This window comes from Tenrec ecaudatus, chromosome 3 (assembly GCF_050624435.1).
Source record: "Tenrec ecaudatus isolate mTenEca1 chromosome 3, mTenEca1.hap1, whole genome shotgun sequence".
In the NCBI taxonomy this organism is placed as follows: domain Eukaryota; kingdom Metazoa; phylum Chordata; class Mammalia; order Afrosoricida; family Tenrecidae; genus Tenrec; species Tenrec ecaudatus.
This window is the reverse complement of record NC_134532.1, coordinates 48,091,605-48,108,070: the sequence shown is the minus strand read 5'-3', so window position 1 is coordinate 48,108,070 and position 16,466 is coordinate 48,091,605. Positions and strand designations below refer to the sequence as shown.

The following is a 16,466-nucleotide window of genomic DNA, read 5'->3' as shown; positions in this document are numbered from 1 at the left end:
AAGATCAGTTGCCTGTATGCTGATGTTTTTATTTCTGGGTCTTCGGCTTTTTTCCATTGGTCTGAATATCTGTCATTATGCCAGTACCACACTGTTTTGACTATAGTGGCAGTAAAGTATGCTCAAAGTTCAGGTAGAGCAAGCCCTCCAAATAGCCTGATTTAAATACTTGCCCATTCCTCTGTAAAGAATGCAGCCTAACCCCTGTAGAATATCTTTATTGTATTTGAGTCAGATTTTTGTTACCAGTATTTTAATGTGCCATATATATCAATATCAAAATCAATATAAATAGCTATGTCTGTAGATTATACTTCCTTGAGCTTGTGCCCTTTCTGCTACTTTTTCCAAGTGCAGTGGATTTAGTGGTTAAAATCCTAATGTAGTTTACTGACCCTGAGAGAAACCCAGGAGGGTATTTGCAAAGTGACTCTATTACCAGAGATTTCCTTCTGCCTGAGATCATTGTTATGGGATGTCATATGACTACCCGTGGAGAGTTTCCCATCTTGACTGAATTTAAGGCTTTTAAATTTTATAGATTGATGTCAAAAAAAAACCTTAGAAACACAGGTAAAAGTTTGTTACCCACACTCATTACAGCTACCTGGTAACTATCCTACAAGAAAGCATTGATGAGACATGAGCTCTTCATTTATTAAAAATTTTTTATGATTTAAAACTTTACAGAGTAAATTGAAGAGAAACCCCATGTATGTGGTTGCCACATTCATACATTGATTGCAATTCCCGAGACATACCAGCCTTCTTCCCACTTCAGCCCTCCTTGTGTTTTTATATTATTCATCCTTCTTTCCTATTCCTTTTTGTTTTCAAAAGTTCTTATCCATAACCAAATGCTGTCCTTTTGATTTAGTATCGTTGATTTTTCTAAGGAGTGTATATCTCTCAGATGTAATTCTTCCCCTCTGAGCCTGTATATTGTTGGGCTGAAATCTGAGTCAGAGGATTGAATACAGGTCCAAGAGTGAAGAGTCACCAGAGGCCATAATCTGGGGATTCCAAGTCTACATCAGATCAGTAAGCCTGATCTATTTGATGATTTTGGTTTGTTCCACTTTCTTCTCCCATTCAAATTAGGACCCTCTTTTGTGATCCCTTTAGAGTAATTAGCAGTGGAAACTCGGCACCATCTAGTTCTTTTTGTCTCAGGGTTGTGGAGGTTGAAGCTCACTGTGGTCCATTCATCCTCAGGATGAATTGTTCCCACACATCTTCTATTTTCTTTATTTTTATTTTATGGTACTTCTGTGCTGTCTCCAGTGGGAGGGGGAGGTAACAAAAAGAATGCAAGTGTGGCAGGCACAACTGGCAACTAGGTGGGCACTCTACTGGTTGGTACATCTGTGAACCAGAAACACCAGGTTCAGCTCTATTTCAGGCACTGGAAGCGCATACATTCTGTGGAAGTCTGGAAAGTCATCTGACCCCAAAATGGTGGGCCATGTCAGTAGAGGGACAGCAACACAGAACATGGGTACTCATATGGTAAGTCAAAACTGTTCGTTCCCACATTTGGCCCAGGCCAAACTCCAGCACCTCGTCCTTAGTTTTGAAAACTTTGTTACACTAACACCAATGAAAGGTTTTCTTGTTGAAAATGTCTTATGTTTAACAAGATCTGACGTCCACACATAAGATGTTCCACATTTAATTCATGCAAAGGGCTTCTTTCCTGTGTGAAATCTCTGATGTGCTGTAAGGCATTGCGTCTGGCTGAAAGCTTTACCACACTCAACACATACATAGGGTTTTTCTCATGTGAATTTGTACATGAGTTTTGAGATTGCTTTTATGAATGAAGCTTTTGCCACATTCACTACATATATGGGGCTTCTCTCCAGTATGAGTTTGCTGATGAACAGTGAGACCATCCTTCCTGAGAAAGGCTTTTCCACATTGACTACATACATGGGGTTTATCTCCAGTATGAGTTCGCTGATGAACAGTGAGAGCAGTCTTCGTGATAAAGGCCTTTCCACATTCACGACATACATGAGGTTTGTCTCCAGTATGAGTTCGCTGATGGACAGTGAGATCGTTCTTCCTTAAAAAGGCTTTTCCACATTCAACACATACATGAGGTTTGTCTCCAGTATGATTTCGCTGATGAACAGTGAGACCATCCTTCCTGAGAAAGGTTTTTCCACATTGACCACATACATGGGATTTCTCTCCAGTATGAGCTCGCTGATGATCAGTAAGTTTACCCTTTTTTATAAAAGCTTTTCCACACTGACCACATACATGGGGTTTCTCTCCAGTATGAGTTCGCTGATGAACAGTGAGAGCAGTCTTCTGGATAAAGGCTTTGCCACATTCACCACATACATGGGGTTTCTCTCCAGTATGAGTTCGCTGATGAACAGTGAGACCATCCTTCCTGAGAAAGGCTTTTCCACATTGACCACATACATAGGGTTTCTCTCCAGTATGAGTTTGCTGATGAGCAGCGAGATCACGCTTCCTGGTGAAGCCTTTCCCACATTCACTGCATACATATGACATTCCTGCCACATGAGGTTCCTGATGTCCCTTGCGGTATGACACACTGTGAAAAGTTTTCCCACATTGCAAGCATTTTCCTAGCTTTTGTCCTTCAAGACTTTTTTGATAATGTTCATTGAGTTTGAACACTTTCTTGAATTTTTGCCCACACTGACTGCATTCATAGGTCTTATCTAGTATATCAATAATCTGGTGCTCATAGAGCACAGAGTCCTCGATAAAGGTTGTTCCACATTTATTTCCTGTGTGTGGTTTCTCAATTTCATCAGACTCCTGATGTTGAATGCATTGTGACTTCATGAGCCTGGGTGGGTCACACTCAGGGAATTTCATTTCAGTACAAAATTGCTCTTGTTCAATGTGGAGAAATGTTTTCTCATATTCACTGAGTAAAACTGACTTCTGTATTTTGTTGCTTCTGTTCTGATTTAATTCTAGAATGATTAAATCTGATTTTACAATTTTTTCATGTAATCCAAACATCTCATAAGTTTCCTTTGGAGGAAAATTATTTTTATGCTGAGAATCTGTATTAAATGTATAGCATTGTTCTATTCTGTTCATGCATCTTTCACATTGCAAGTGCTCAAGCAAATGATCATCATCTTTCTGGATTTCTATAAAAGAACAGAACATTGACTCTTTTCAAAATCTTGGTTTACAATGCAGCCCTTAAAATATGCATTGATACAAAGTAGATCTTTAGTGACAACCCTCTTATATGGATATAAATAAAACACTATGCTTAATGTTTATTGCCCATTGGATGAAATACAATCATGTAAACAATCCAAATGATAAAAATAGTTATTATAGAAATCAGGTTGGATATGAAAGTGATGAATGGACACAGATTTGATATATGCTTAAATATGTACATGAAAACATACAACAAACATAGCGGAAGGACGAGATTGAGACCAATAGACCACAGGAGTGAGAAGACTTGCTAATTCCAGTTGGTAGAGGTTAGATGTATCCATTTCATCAATCTAAATGAAAAACAACTAAGTACTAGATAAAGTTGGGAATGTGAAACATGCTGAATGTCCTACTTGGGAGAAAGCCATTTTACAGGTATATATGAAAGAGATTATGGTACAGAAACACATTCTTTATGTTTATGGAGCCTGTATTCTAGCTCACAGCACTCATCTTACAGTGCTGTCCTTTGGTGGCGTGCAGGTTGCTGTGATGGTAGAAGCACTGGCACCCTGTGTTTCAAATACAAGCAGGACCATCCATGGTGCAAAGGTCTTAGTGGTTTCTCCAGAAATAGGGACTGGGAGGAAGACCTGGTGATCGACTTCTGGAACATGAACCCCTCAGGTTGAATGGCAATGAAATAACACTGAGGAAGTATTAAATCCTCAAAGTACAGTCAACAGTAATGATGTGGATAGAAGAAGAGCTTTGGGGACCTTCAGTGCTTGATATGGCATGACTGAAAATGAGAAAAAATAGCTGCTAATATCCTCTAATAATTGGAAAATGGCATACATGCAATATTATCATGAAAAATTTACAAGTTGTCAAAACAAAACGGAATGGCAAAAAATTGATAGTGTATGCAATATTCAACTTTAATAGACTGGTACTGGCTATTTTTCATTAGATAATCAGGTGGTTTATAAGGCTGAGATTGACAAATAAAGAAGATTGGCATCATATTCATTATCCAAAAGCACACTGCAATATCTTCCCTGATGTATACTTTTGTCAGTGGTAGGCTAATATTGCAAGCAAGATCAGTTAGTGCAAGTGTTATTTAGTTTTGTGCACCAATTAAAGCAAACATAGAAGCATTCAGATCTGTAAGTTGGAGAAGAGTCCCAGTCACATTCTCTTAATTAAAAATCATCCCCACAATATCCTCTCATTATAGTGCTACCTTAATGATACTTCATACAAGCACATGACTAATTACTATCTGCCAGCAGCTTTAACTACGAAAGCAGACATGTTGTTGTTACTGTTCTCCCCGCTCAGGAGACAGTTACTCTACTCCACCGCCTTCAACACTGGTCTTAAGTGGCTCATCCAATTATTTCAGGGATCCCCAGGGTAAAGGTCCTGCTTACCTTGTTAGGTAGGTAGGTGTCTACCTGTGTGTGGGGGGGGGAGTGGGGGAGGAGCTGCAGGCCATGAGATTATATATATCGGTGAAAGAATGCAAAGCCTTTTTATGTTTGCCCTTCAATTACACAACTGTCCTTAAGGACCCATCCAGAGGGCATTTAAGAGACAAAGTGATAATTGATTCCTTGAGTGACAGCAACAAAGGGAACCTGATTGCTTTTAAAGCTAGGCATCTTTCAGCTGAGTAGCAAGAAGTCAGGTGCCAGTAGCAGCTGTATACTAACATCTTACTCAGGAGAGTTGTGGAGAAAACTCTGTCTGGAGATTGCGCTTTAGCAGTTCTAGCTATGGAGCTTGTGGAGGTTTTCTTCCAATACTAGTACTGGTCTTCCAAGCCCTATTATCAGGAGTACAGAGATAAGGCTGCTCACACTTTCATCTAGGTTCTGTTTTCCACAATAAAGAAATTGACGGGAGAGGGGATAAAGGAGAGCTGATATCAAGGAATTCAAGAAGAAAATGTTTTCAAACTGTGGTAGCAATTGTACAGTACTGCGCCATGTAATTGAACTATGGGATGTAATGATAACTGTAAGAGCTCCCAATAAAATATATTTTTAAAATATGTATTGAAAATTTCACATGAATTTTTCAGCCTAACATTGATCAACCATACAATCATGTACACTGATGAATGTAAAATTTGGGGAAAGTATCAGTAGTTGGAAAATGTGATCTTAGTAATAGAAATGACACACAAGTTTACTGATAAAATTTTGAGACTAATGATGAATTCACAGCAAATTCCTTATTAAACACCAGAAATGGAAACTACACATATGGATCTTTCTGAATGGAACAAATGAAAATAAAACCACCACATCTATAGAAAGAAATGGTGGAGAAGCTCATTAGTCAAAACACACCCATGGGTTAACTGTGGAACAGATCATAAACTGCTCAAATACAAGTAGAAGCTAGCCAAAATAGCGAGAGCACAAAACTTAGAGACTATGTAAAGAATAAACTTGAGAAATAAAAGACTGACTGAAGACTAATGACAGAGACCAGATGGGATTTGGGATGACATGAAAGCCAACGTACATATGGAAACCAAAAGGCTACTCAAAAGACAGAAGAGAAAATAGAGCAATATTGAATATACTATGCATTGTTTGAATAACAGCAATAAAATCTATTGCAAAAATGTTCTTTAGAAGCAGCAACGGTCATCTTTGGACCTGTTGAGAAGTAGTGGGCCTAAGGAAGGCACACTATATACTAAGGAATATACAGCAGACATGTGCTTAATGAAAAAAGCAACAATACAAGATGTTAAAAATGCCCTTTCCACTTAGAAAATTATTGGAGGAACAGACAACTTAAAATAAAAATCTTACAGGTACAAAAATATTGAAGGTACAGTGCTAAAGTATATTCTAAACTGATAACAATTTTCTGGCTAGGAATATGATTTTAGATACCTAAAAATAACAGAAGTTATAAATGTGTTTCACCAAGAGGAGTAACATATGGAGAAACATGTCTGTTAAAGAATTCCGACAGAGAAAGCAATTTGACCATCTCTCTCAGAAAACAGAAAGAACTGATATCACCTGCATGAAGAAAACTTTAAAGGAACAGGACAACGAATGAGAAAATGGACACCAAACCTTTAGAGAAACTCCAAGGGGGGAAGCTAAGGAAGCACAAAGGAGACCCGTTTATGGTGGGAGTTCAAGATGCAAGATGGTGCTGCATACTGCAAATGGCAATCCATTCTTACTCAGTAGGGGAGGAATGTGCTGTATTCAGAGGACAGTTACAAATTCAGAGTTCTCTGTTTGGAGAGAGGCTCGCAAGACAGATTTTCATAGTAAAGTGGAAACATAAAAGAAGGGAAAATTTCAGAATGTTAAAGAAAATTATGGAAGCAAACATACAATAGTGGAAAACAAGAAAATGGAAATCTAATCTCATAAGAGCTACAGGTGTACTTCCCTCAACATCTAGGACAAGTGAACTCTCACATTCAAAGTAGCACACACTTTTATGCATTTTTGGACACCTATCATAGATAGGAGGCCTTCTCCCTATTGAACCTACTACCCCAGCCAATTCCCCTTAAGGTATTTTGACCACACATCTGAGAAAATTCCACTGTAGCGTGCTTCTAATACCAAACACAGTTCTCTTGTTCCAGTTGAGAGAATGCTTCTGGGGTGACAACTAGATAACCAGTTTATGAGAAATTACTGAATCTTAGATACCAACATTAATATAAAGTTTGTAAAGTCTGCAGAATTTTGAATTTTAGGAAAATTATGTTCAAAGGAACAAAGTAAATAGTGTTCTCTCAAGGGTAGAAGACCTAACCCACTAACCTAGGATGAGACAATGCAATGAGGATATACGTCTTTTAGAACACCACAAACACTGCAAAGTTTTAAGACATAAGAGAGGAAAAGCCAGTGACGAGGTCAATGACTTGAGAATTCTCCTCACCAGTGGAAACCAGGTTGTGATAGTTCTCCAACATCACATCCTGATATAGGGCTTTCTGAGCAGGGTTCAGGAGCTGCCATTCCTCCCGGGTGAACTTTACAGCCACATCGTTGAATGTCAGTGGTTCCTGTAGTAAGGGGAGTCTATTTAATGGAGTATTTTACACTTGAAGCTTTTAAATATATATCTTACAGTAAAGAAAGCAAAACAGTAATAAAAAACTATTGTGGTAGTTCATTCCATAATGTGTCATTAATTGAGGACATGGTAGACAATATACTTACCTTATTTCTACATTCACGATCATCGGCCCAGAAAACTAGGCCTATTTTTAGAAAGATCTCCAGTGTTCTGAGAAATAAATGTTTTCAAATATACATTCTCCAGGTCAAATAATGTGCCCCCCAACAATAGCTAGCTCTACATTAAGGAGCAGATTTAAAGAAGCTCCCATAGTAGATGAATCATTTCTGTGCCTGGCTACTTCACTATGCCTGAAAGTTATCTGGAGGTCAGAGCAATCAGGTTCTAGAGCCAGCCCAACATAAATGTAGCAAACGCCTGGGGAGGGCACAGGGCCGGTTTGAAGTCAACTAACACTAGGTCAAGATGGTAACTCGGCATCTTGCTGTCCGCTTATGATATGACCCATTAAATATGTACATGCTAACTGCATGACATGAACGCCTTATGGAAAGATCTGTAAGCTCCATTATATATATCCATTAGAAAATAAGGTCACTGACATGGGAAGAGAGCCCCTGTGTCTGGCTGTCTGCTCTTTGTCTTTTAATATTTGCCACAATTGCAATGTCACTCCTGAGGATCACTTTTGGAGTGTTGGGGACCCCAGGGTCCGAAAATAATGCACCCACTCATAACATTAGAATTTTGAGTTCAAGTGACATTATCTGAATGTTCTAGGAATATATCAGCTTTAAAATCACACAAAGTAGATAAACACCTGTTTGTTATTAAATGGAATTAGGGTTCCTACCGGCATCATCATAATAAGAGGATCGGTACCTTCAGTGGCAATAAGTACCAGGAACAGTGCGGATGGGGGAGGTCACACATACCTCAACTCTCCAACATTTTTTGTCAACTCTAAAACAAGTCAGTCCTTCCACACCACTCTGTCTCACCTCTGGGTTTGATAATCTGTTGCTGTGGTTACACAACACTCAATAGATCAAAGTGGTCTATTAATGAACAAGGTACAACTCGGGATCAGGAAAAAGAAGCTTTAACTCAGAACCAAGATCAGAATGTTCATAGGCATTATCTGCCTTCCTGAGTGCAGAACAACTTTCTAAGCTCTTAAAGGCCACCTTAGGACAAGCTCCTTTTGACAACCTTAGGACAAATTCTCCACAGCCACCTTTGGACTGAATTACCTCAACTTTAATTGCAAGATCCTCTTGAACCTGCCATCTTTCACCACATGCTCTCCAAGGGGCCCCTCCTAGTTCTGCTGGGTGGATCTCTGGAGCCCTCCTAATCTTGCCTAGGCAGGGAAGGTGCTAGGTTGGCACAAGAAGCCATCATATCAAGAGGGAGAGAGAGAACTGCTTGCAGGCATGGTTTGAGAGGAGACAGTAAGGCAATAGCCTGTCATCTGAGCTGTTGATTTGGTTTTGTTAGCCCCTGCAGCCACACAATTCAGAATGAACTCATGGATTAGGGATTTGCAGCTTCCAGAAATTCATGAGCCATTTCTTTGAATGACGACTGCGAGCTGCCTGTGTGAACTGACTTGAGAGGTTCCTCCATTCCATGAGCCAACAGCTTGCTGTGTGACCTTCCCATTTGGGTTCCTCAGCCCCTGCAACCTATTTCCTGACCAGATTCAACAACTTCACCTTGTGAGGCAGTAGACTGTTGTCTGACCTGATGATGTGGTGCATCAACCTTTTGCAAACACATCAATGAGGAGAACCCTCCAGACCAGCAGTTCTCAATCTATGGCTCTCAACCCCTTTGGGGGTCGAATGACACTTTCACAGAGGTCGCCTAAGACCATCGGAAAACACATATTTGCAAAGGTCTTAGGGACCAAGATACCGCTTCTGTATCTTTATCCAGGCAAGTCCACTCACATGCAGATACCCCCACATATGAGTACCGTGTATGAAGACTACTACCCATGCTATACATGCTTCAAAACAAAATTTCACTTATTTGTCATTAGAAAGAAATATTTCACAACATATAATTACATGTTGTTTTGTGATTAATCACTGTGCTTTAATTATGGTCAATTTATAACAATGAAAACACATTCTGCTTACATTATAATTCATAACTGTAGCAAAATTACTATGAAGTAATAATGAAAATAATTTTATGATTTAGGGACACAACGTGAGGAACTGTATTAAAAGGTTGCGGCATTAGGAAGGTTGAGAACCACTGCTCCAGAGTGATACCTGACCTATGGATTTGGGACACACCAGCTTCCACATCTTGAAGAGGGATTTATTTACTTGATGGGTATTTGGTTTTGTGAGATACAGCAGGGCAGATCATAGAGCATCCTGAAGCTCTACCTCATTGGGACAGGTCTACTGCTGGTCCTGCAAAAGGAACTGTAATATTCATGGATCAAGAGCTAGACCAATGAAGATAATGACCAGGGCACATGGGACACAGTGACAGGTCCACAAAGAGCTTTCCAGCCAAGATCGAGGAACAGGCCAGCAAGATCAAGAGGACAATCTCAATAATGAGCTGATATAGATGAACTGATAAAGATGGAACCAAGAAATGAGCCTATATTCAGAAGGCACAGTGTCTGAGAGGGACACAGAGAACAGGCCTGCTCTGAAGAAGAGCAAATCTTCCTACATGTTTCCTTAATATGAATCCTAATGTCTATCCTATTGATTCTGTTAGCAAGTTACATTGTGTTACTTAATAAAACTTGTACCTGTGCTTCTGGACTATAATTTCGATGTGGCCACTGCAAAAAATTAATTATCTGAGAAGGAGAGAAATGTGTAAAGATAACTGCTGTCAGAACTGGAAAACCATTGGAGGGTAGATTTACGTTTAAGTTCTGCCTCACATGAATCAGGGCTGATGCTGATGGTTGGTTTGCTCTCCTACATCTCTAATTAGAGGAAGTGAGAAGCCATCAACCATTTTAAAATTAGTAGTGCTACATGACCCATTTCAGAGGCATTAATGAGAATGCTGCTGTTTGGGAGATTATTCAACACCACCTTCAGAAAGAAACATTACGGAAACTTACTCAGACAAAAAACTCATGGAATAATGGACTCTCCTAAAGAAGTGATCTTATTTCTCCTTAAAAACGTAGCATAGTGTTAAATTTGAATGATTATCATGGGTTGACCATAGAATAATGAATTATCACTTGAAAGCTAATATCATCCAAAGAATCCTTAGTGATGTATTATGTTCAAAGTCAGTAGTTTAGTGTTATTCCTGTGATCAACATATTCCTAATCTTCTCCATCCTAATGTTGAAGTCAGAGTCAAAGTTCATCTCTAACTTCTAATACTTCAAATTTCCACTTTCCAGTGAACTGAATCAGTATTAAACAGGCTTCTACACTCCTAGTAAGTAATACAGAAAAGGATAAAATGCATCAGAATTACCTGAGCCTTGGTCATTTTCTTCGGTTCTTATAACACTGCCAGCAACTGGGATGCTCTATCTTTTTCTAATCTGTATCAGCTCCAATGATGCTCACAAATTTCAGTCTCTCATGAGGACATCCCAGAAATAATAATACCCAAACCAGGCACTTCTTCCTTCTTCCTCTAAGCTGCTGGTTGGTGAAAATCTGCAGGCTGATGGGAGGATACAATGTGAGTAGTTTAGGTCCAGATGTTATAAGTGTTCCTGTCCATCTTTTTAACACAGTCCCCAATACTGATAACAGTCTCCTTATTGAGTGACAGAAACCATGTTAATACCATGAGCAATAAAACTAAAGCTCATAATTTTCAGACCTATGTGTAAAAGATGCTTTATACTAAATAGAGATTGGGTAATCAAATACACATGTCAAAAATAAGAAACATAAACCAGGACCGCTACTTCAAAGCACACAGAATATCAATTCCTTACTGTGTGACTCTCAAGGGGAATGACAAATCAATGAACCTTTATGATGATGATGTTAATTAAACCATCTGGAAAACTTGAAATGGTCTATATAAAGAACTATTTAAAACTGAATGCTATTTTTCTAGAGCTGTAAATTGTACAATCACTTTAGAAACACTATAAAACTCACCATCAAGTAGAGTTATACATACAAGCAATGATAGGACACAGGAGAACGATTCTACAGTGTTTCCGAGACTATAGAGCCACTACAGACAGCTAATGGGTTAGCAGTCCAACACTTAACACTTGTCAAAAACCACAGCTCCATATTAAACACATATATCACCTGTTAGTTTGAAATTTAAATATATATATATATATATATATATATATATATATGAAGAAGTATACTTCCCCCCCATAGTGAGTGCACTTTTGAACTCCAAGACAACATTTTTATTGTAGCATTATTTGCAGTAACCCAATGCAATTAGTTGCCTGTACGTCTTTCTAGTGATGGCCCCTTAACTTCTTTCAAATATTTAGGTGGGTGTGTCATCCGACAATGTTAATGAGGAAAAGGAGATCTGGTGGCATAGTGGTTACTGTTGGGCTTCTAACAGCAAGGTCAGCAGTTGGAAACCACCAATTTCTCCTAGAAAGAAAGATGGGGATTTCTTCTTTCATGAGTGACATGGCTTTCTAGTCCACTAAAGAGTGACAGTCTTGGAAACCCACAAGGGGCAGTTGTACCCTGTCATACAGGCTCGCTATGAGTCAGTGTTAACTTGATGGCAGTGAGTTTGGGTTTTTTTTGGTCTAAGAGAATTGTGAAAATTGTACCCTTGAGACTTGGGGCTATGCAAATAAGCTGCCTGAAAACCTAACCTGGAAATGAGACACATTGGACATCCTGTTAGGTTTAATTGAGATATTTCTGAGACAGAAATTGGATCTCACTACCATCACAAAAAAATAAGAGAGAGAAATAGCCAGGAGTAGGGGCCTTTGGAGCTCAGATTCTTGCATTGAAACTCTTCAATGTAGAAGACAGAGAGCTGTGATACAAGAGAGGATGTGATGGGGAGAAGCAGCAACGGAGACATGGTGGCAGCAGAACCAAGAGACTGTGCAATTCCCAGGCCACAGAACAAGAGAGCTGAGTGCCTCTGGGTAGGAGGTTAATACGTGAAGTGGTATACATCTGAGTATTTAGCTGGGGAACCAGATCTGCTAATCTACAGAGGTCCGTGAGGCTAAGGGACAGAGTGGGCACTTATCTGCAGAACTAAAAGACCTTTGTAACACTTGCCCATTCAGGAAACAAGCCAAGGGGCTGCAGAGCCTGACTTTAGCTGCAGGTATGGCTGTCAAGATGATGTCCCAAAGTCGAACTGTAGCTTGAGTCATTTAGGATCCAAATTGTGTGTTAGGGTACAAAAGTTACCCCTATGCCAAATATAATTTAAGGAGAACATTTATTGAACTTTAATAGAACACAAAAGACACACACACACACACACACACACACACCTATGGATAAGCGAGACCATTAGCCCGAGGTCAAAATAACAACTGAGGTTTCACACTCCGGACCCTGGATAAACTGGGCATAGAACAAAAGTCATGTCACAGATCATGACTGGTGGCAGATCAATACATCACAGGTACAGGGGGGACTTCAGCAGCAGGAAAGTGACCATGAAGGGACCATGATTAGGACATGCATCTTATTCAATAGAAGAACTTACAAGACTGGACCAGGACCTTCATACAAAGCCAGTCAAGGCAAGACTCGACAATGTCCCTTGTTCTGTCATCACTAAGGTGACTTCCATCAAGCATACACCTAAGCAGTCCCGTGGAGAGGGCTGGCTGCAGAGGAGTGCAGGCAATCTACTTTCTAATGCATTCTCCCGGAGGGGGAGATGATCTATATCCTTGGTTAATGATCAGAGAGAGTTTAATGGAGGCTTAATCAAAGTGGGGACACAGCAAATGGACACTGAGTTATTAGTCATCAGCAACCCAAACCTAAAACCCCACTCACTGCCATCGAGTGGATTCCGATTACAGCGACCCTTTAGGAGAAGTTGGAACTGCCCCGGGTGGGTTCCCGACAGTGTAACTCTTTACAAGAGTAGATATGCTGCTTTTCTGTCCAGGTGTGGCTTGTAATTCTGAACTGCTGACCTTGCAGTTAGCAGCCCAATCTGTAACCACTTACGCCACCACTTTTTGCAAATTGGAGTGCTCAGAACTTAAGTTCGAATGCAGCTATAAACTGTTACTTACCCAGTGAATCCAGTCGTTCAGGGAGAGGCGCAAAGCCCTCTGGCCCTGACTGGCAGGACAGCCCGGGCGATTGTGCGTGGGCGCTCTCCCCTTCGGACCCCAGAAAGCTTGGCTCCTGTCTGCTGCCCACGGAGCGCCTCTGCTCGGCCTCGCCTTCAGGAGCCTGGGTCCTGACACCACATGTCCGCGCGTCGCTGGCCCTGTTTCAGAGACAGAAACACACTTGTTCTCCTCACTCACCGTGGTCGCGACAAGTGACACTTACTTCCCAAAGGCTCCACCGCCCCGCTGGTGTGCAGGATCCTCCTCAAACTCCCGCCATGCAGTCAGGGCGTCACGGGGATGCTGCTTGTGACTAGAGTGGCCCCAAAGGCCAAAATACACCCCATCGCTGGCGACACGCACTTCCGGCCCGCCCTGCACAGACTTGGTGGAGGGCGCCATGCTTAGATTGTTCTAGTTTCATACACCTTATTTGCATGGCCGTAGGCTGGTGTGTGTGTGTGTGTGTCCCCCACTTGTTCTAGTTTCATACACCTTATTTGCATGGCCTTACCCATTCATTTGGAGGGAAAGACAAAGTGTAATAGCCTGAGTGGAACCATCTTGTAGCAGTCTCCATTTTGTGTCAAGCTATGGAAATTCCCCTGAGGTTAAGGTCAAGCAAACATTTGCCAGAAAATAGCAGCTGCAAGATAAGGCCACACATCTACCTCGAAGGGGGGGAAAAATGTTTTAAAATGTCAAGGCTAAAATGATGATGGCAACACATGTACAAATGTGCTTGATACAATTGATATATGGATTGTTATGAGTTGTAAGTACCCCCCAATAAAATGATTTATATGTATAAAAAAAATAAAATGAAATAAAATGTCAAGGCTAACTGCAAAGTCTGCTTCTGTTCTTGCATATTCGCACAGCTGAAAAGGCCCCATTGTTTACCCCCCTATAAAAACCCAAGTCTGTTAGCAATGGAGACCAGCCATTCTCCCTCTCTTCGGGGAGGCTGGTCCCTGCACAGGTTTTTTACTCTTTTCGGTCCCCCTTAAATAAACTGTTTAGCTTCTTACCAGAGACTGAGTTGTTCTTGTCCGGTTCATGGACAACACCTTGACTTCCACTAATGATCTCCTTCATCCGGGTGCCTTCTGTTTGTGTCTTTGTATTCTCTTTGTCTCTATTATGACTTAATAAATGGTCTCCTTAAATTATATTTGAGATTGGAGTCCCTTTTGCAGTTTGTAACAGAGCACAATCTAGTTTCTGGTGGCAGAAATGAGTGAGGAGGCACACATAGGACAGATCTGTTCTGGAGACCCCATTTTCAGTGTAGTTTAAAGGGAACATTTGTTAACTCTTAAGAGATACAGACAGCACAAAGACACAAACACATCATCTGATGAGTGAAGCCACCTACAAGTGGAAACCGCTTCCCAGGTTCACAATTGAGATGTGAGCTAAGAGGGTGTGGGGGAGGGGCGGGGCAAAGGAAACTGACACAAAAGCATGTCTGGTGGCCAATCAATACATCACAATGACAGACACTTCTTTAATATTGCTTCAGGGCCTCTGAGACCCATGTACAGTCTCGTTTGGTTAACTCCATCAAGGACCCACAGGCTTGTAAGCTTATAAGCAAGACTGCCCTGGCTGCCTGGAGAGAGGTGAAGGTGATCCACACTCCAAAGCCCTCTGCCTGAGGGCCATGTTACCTACAACCTTGCTTCCTAGACAGAAAGCACTCAGTGGAAGTTTACTCTATGTGTGGTTCTGCAATCTATGTGAGGACTAAATCTATGCGGGAATCTGGGGCTGTCACTGCTATTGTGCCCTTTTGCAAAGCAAGGTGCTGAGAAGTTAAGCTCTAATACAGACCTCGGTCATCAGGGGAGTGGCCTGATGGCTGCAAGACTAGCCTCTCCTTGCAGTAAAGGCCACGCTGGGGTCCCCTGCTCTCCTGCCCAATAATTGACAAGGAGGGAACGGGCCCCAGGCAAGAACCCACCCTCAATCGGCCCTTTCTGGCATGAAGGGTGAGGGTGAATGAGCAGGAAAAGGGGACCGGCATATTCCCAAGACTGAAAGCAGAGAGGCTTGTAACCAGCTCAGAAAGGATTTAACTGGAAATATCCCAGCGGGTCGTGGCGACCTGGAACGCAGTCAGAGAGGATGCAGGAACTGTAATATCCGTGGGGATCGGGGCACAGCTGGGGATGCCAGGCCTGGAGGGGACTCCAAGCCTAGGGTCAGCAAAGAAACATAGAGACTCACTTACCCCCTTAGGATACTCAGGCTGCATCTCAGTCAGAGGAAGTGATTTCAGCAGAAAGTTGCATCACCTGCGCAGGGGTGGGGCCTTTCCCAAGGGGCGGGGTCTGGAGGTAATGAGTGACTCCTTGAGGGAGGGGCCTGCAAGTGAAGCTCAGGGCCTGGAGTGGCAACTGATCCCTTTTTAGTAGTTCCTTCTTAGTCTGAAAGTTCTGCTAAAAGCTCTTCACTCTGGGTGACCCGACTTGCATTTGAAACACCTTTGCATTTGAATCACAATAACACACAAGGCTGGAGAGAAAGACAACCTGACAGAAAAGTGGTGGGTGGAGGGCTTGCTTCCCAACTTCTTAGACTTTTGTTAATTAGCAATTCAGGAAAAGAACATCATATTAAAACAAAAAAAAATTGGCTAAGTGTTTACTTTAAGAACAGTTCTAAGTAGACAGAGGTAATAAAGTGAGCATAAACCTGATAAAAATGGTCCGTGTCTTAGTGACAATTGAACACATCATTGAGAGATTGAAAATTAACAATTCAGAGAGAATGAACACCTCATTAAATTAGCTGAGGAGGTTTCTGATCTATTTCATTGTTTCACCTAGAGTCACATGGGCTGCCTTTGTTTCTTCATCTGAATTCATCTAATGTCCCATTGAATACCTTATGTACATTGGTCTGTCCTCCATAGTCAATGACCCACAAG

The 16,466-nt window shown here is 41.2% G+C and overlaps 1 protein-coding gene across 1 annotated transcript in view; it reads right to left on the bottom strand.

Moving 5' to 3' along the window:
* LOC142442265 (uncharacterized) overlaps positions 1-13,933 on the bottom strand; it is a 1,041,239-nt gene extending 1,027,306 nt beyond the window's left edge. The window contains 2 exon segments of the mRNA XM_075543522.1: positions 1,944-2,404; positions 13,755-13,933. Of these exon segments, the coding sequence (XP_075399637.1) occupies positions 1,944-2,404; positions 13,755-13,933 (640 nt within the window).
* Between the last annotated feature and the right edge of the window lie 2,533 nt (positions 13,934-16,466).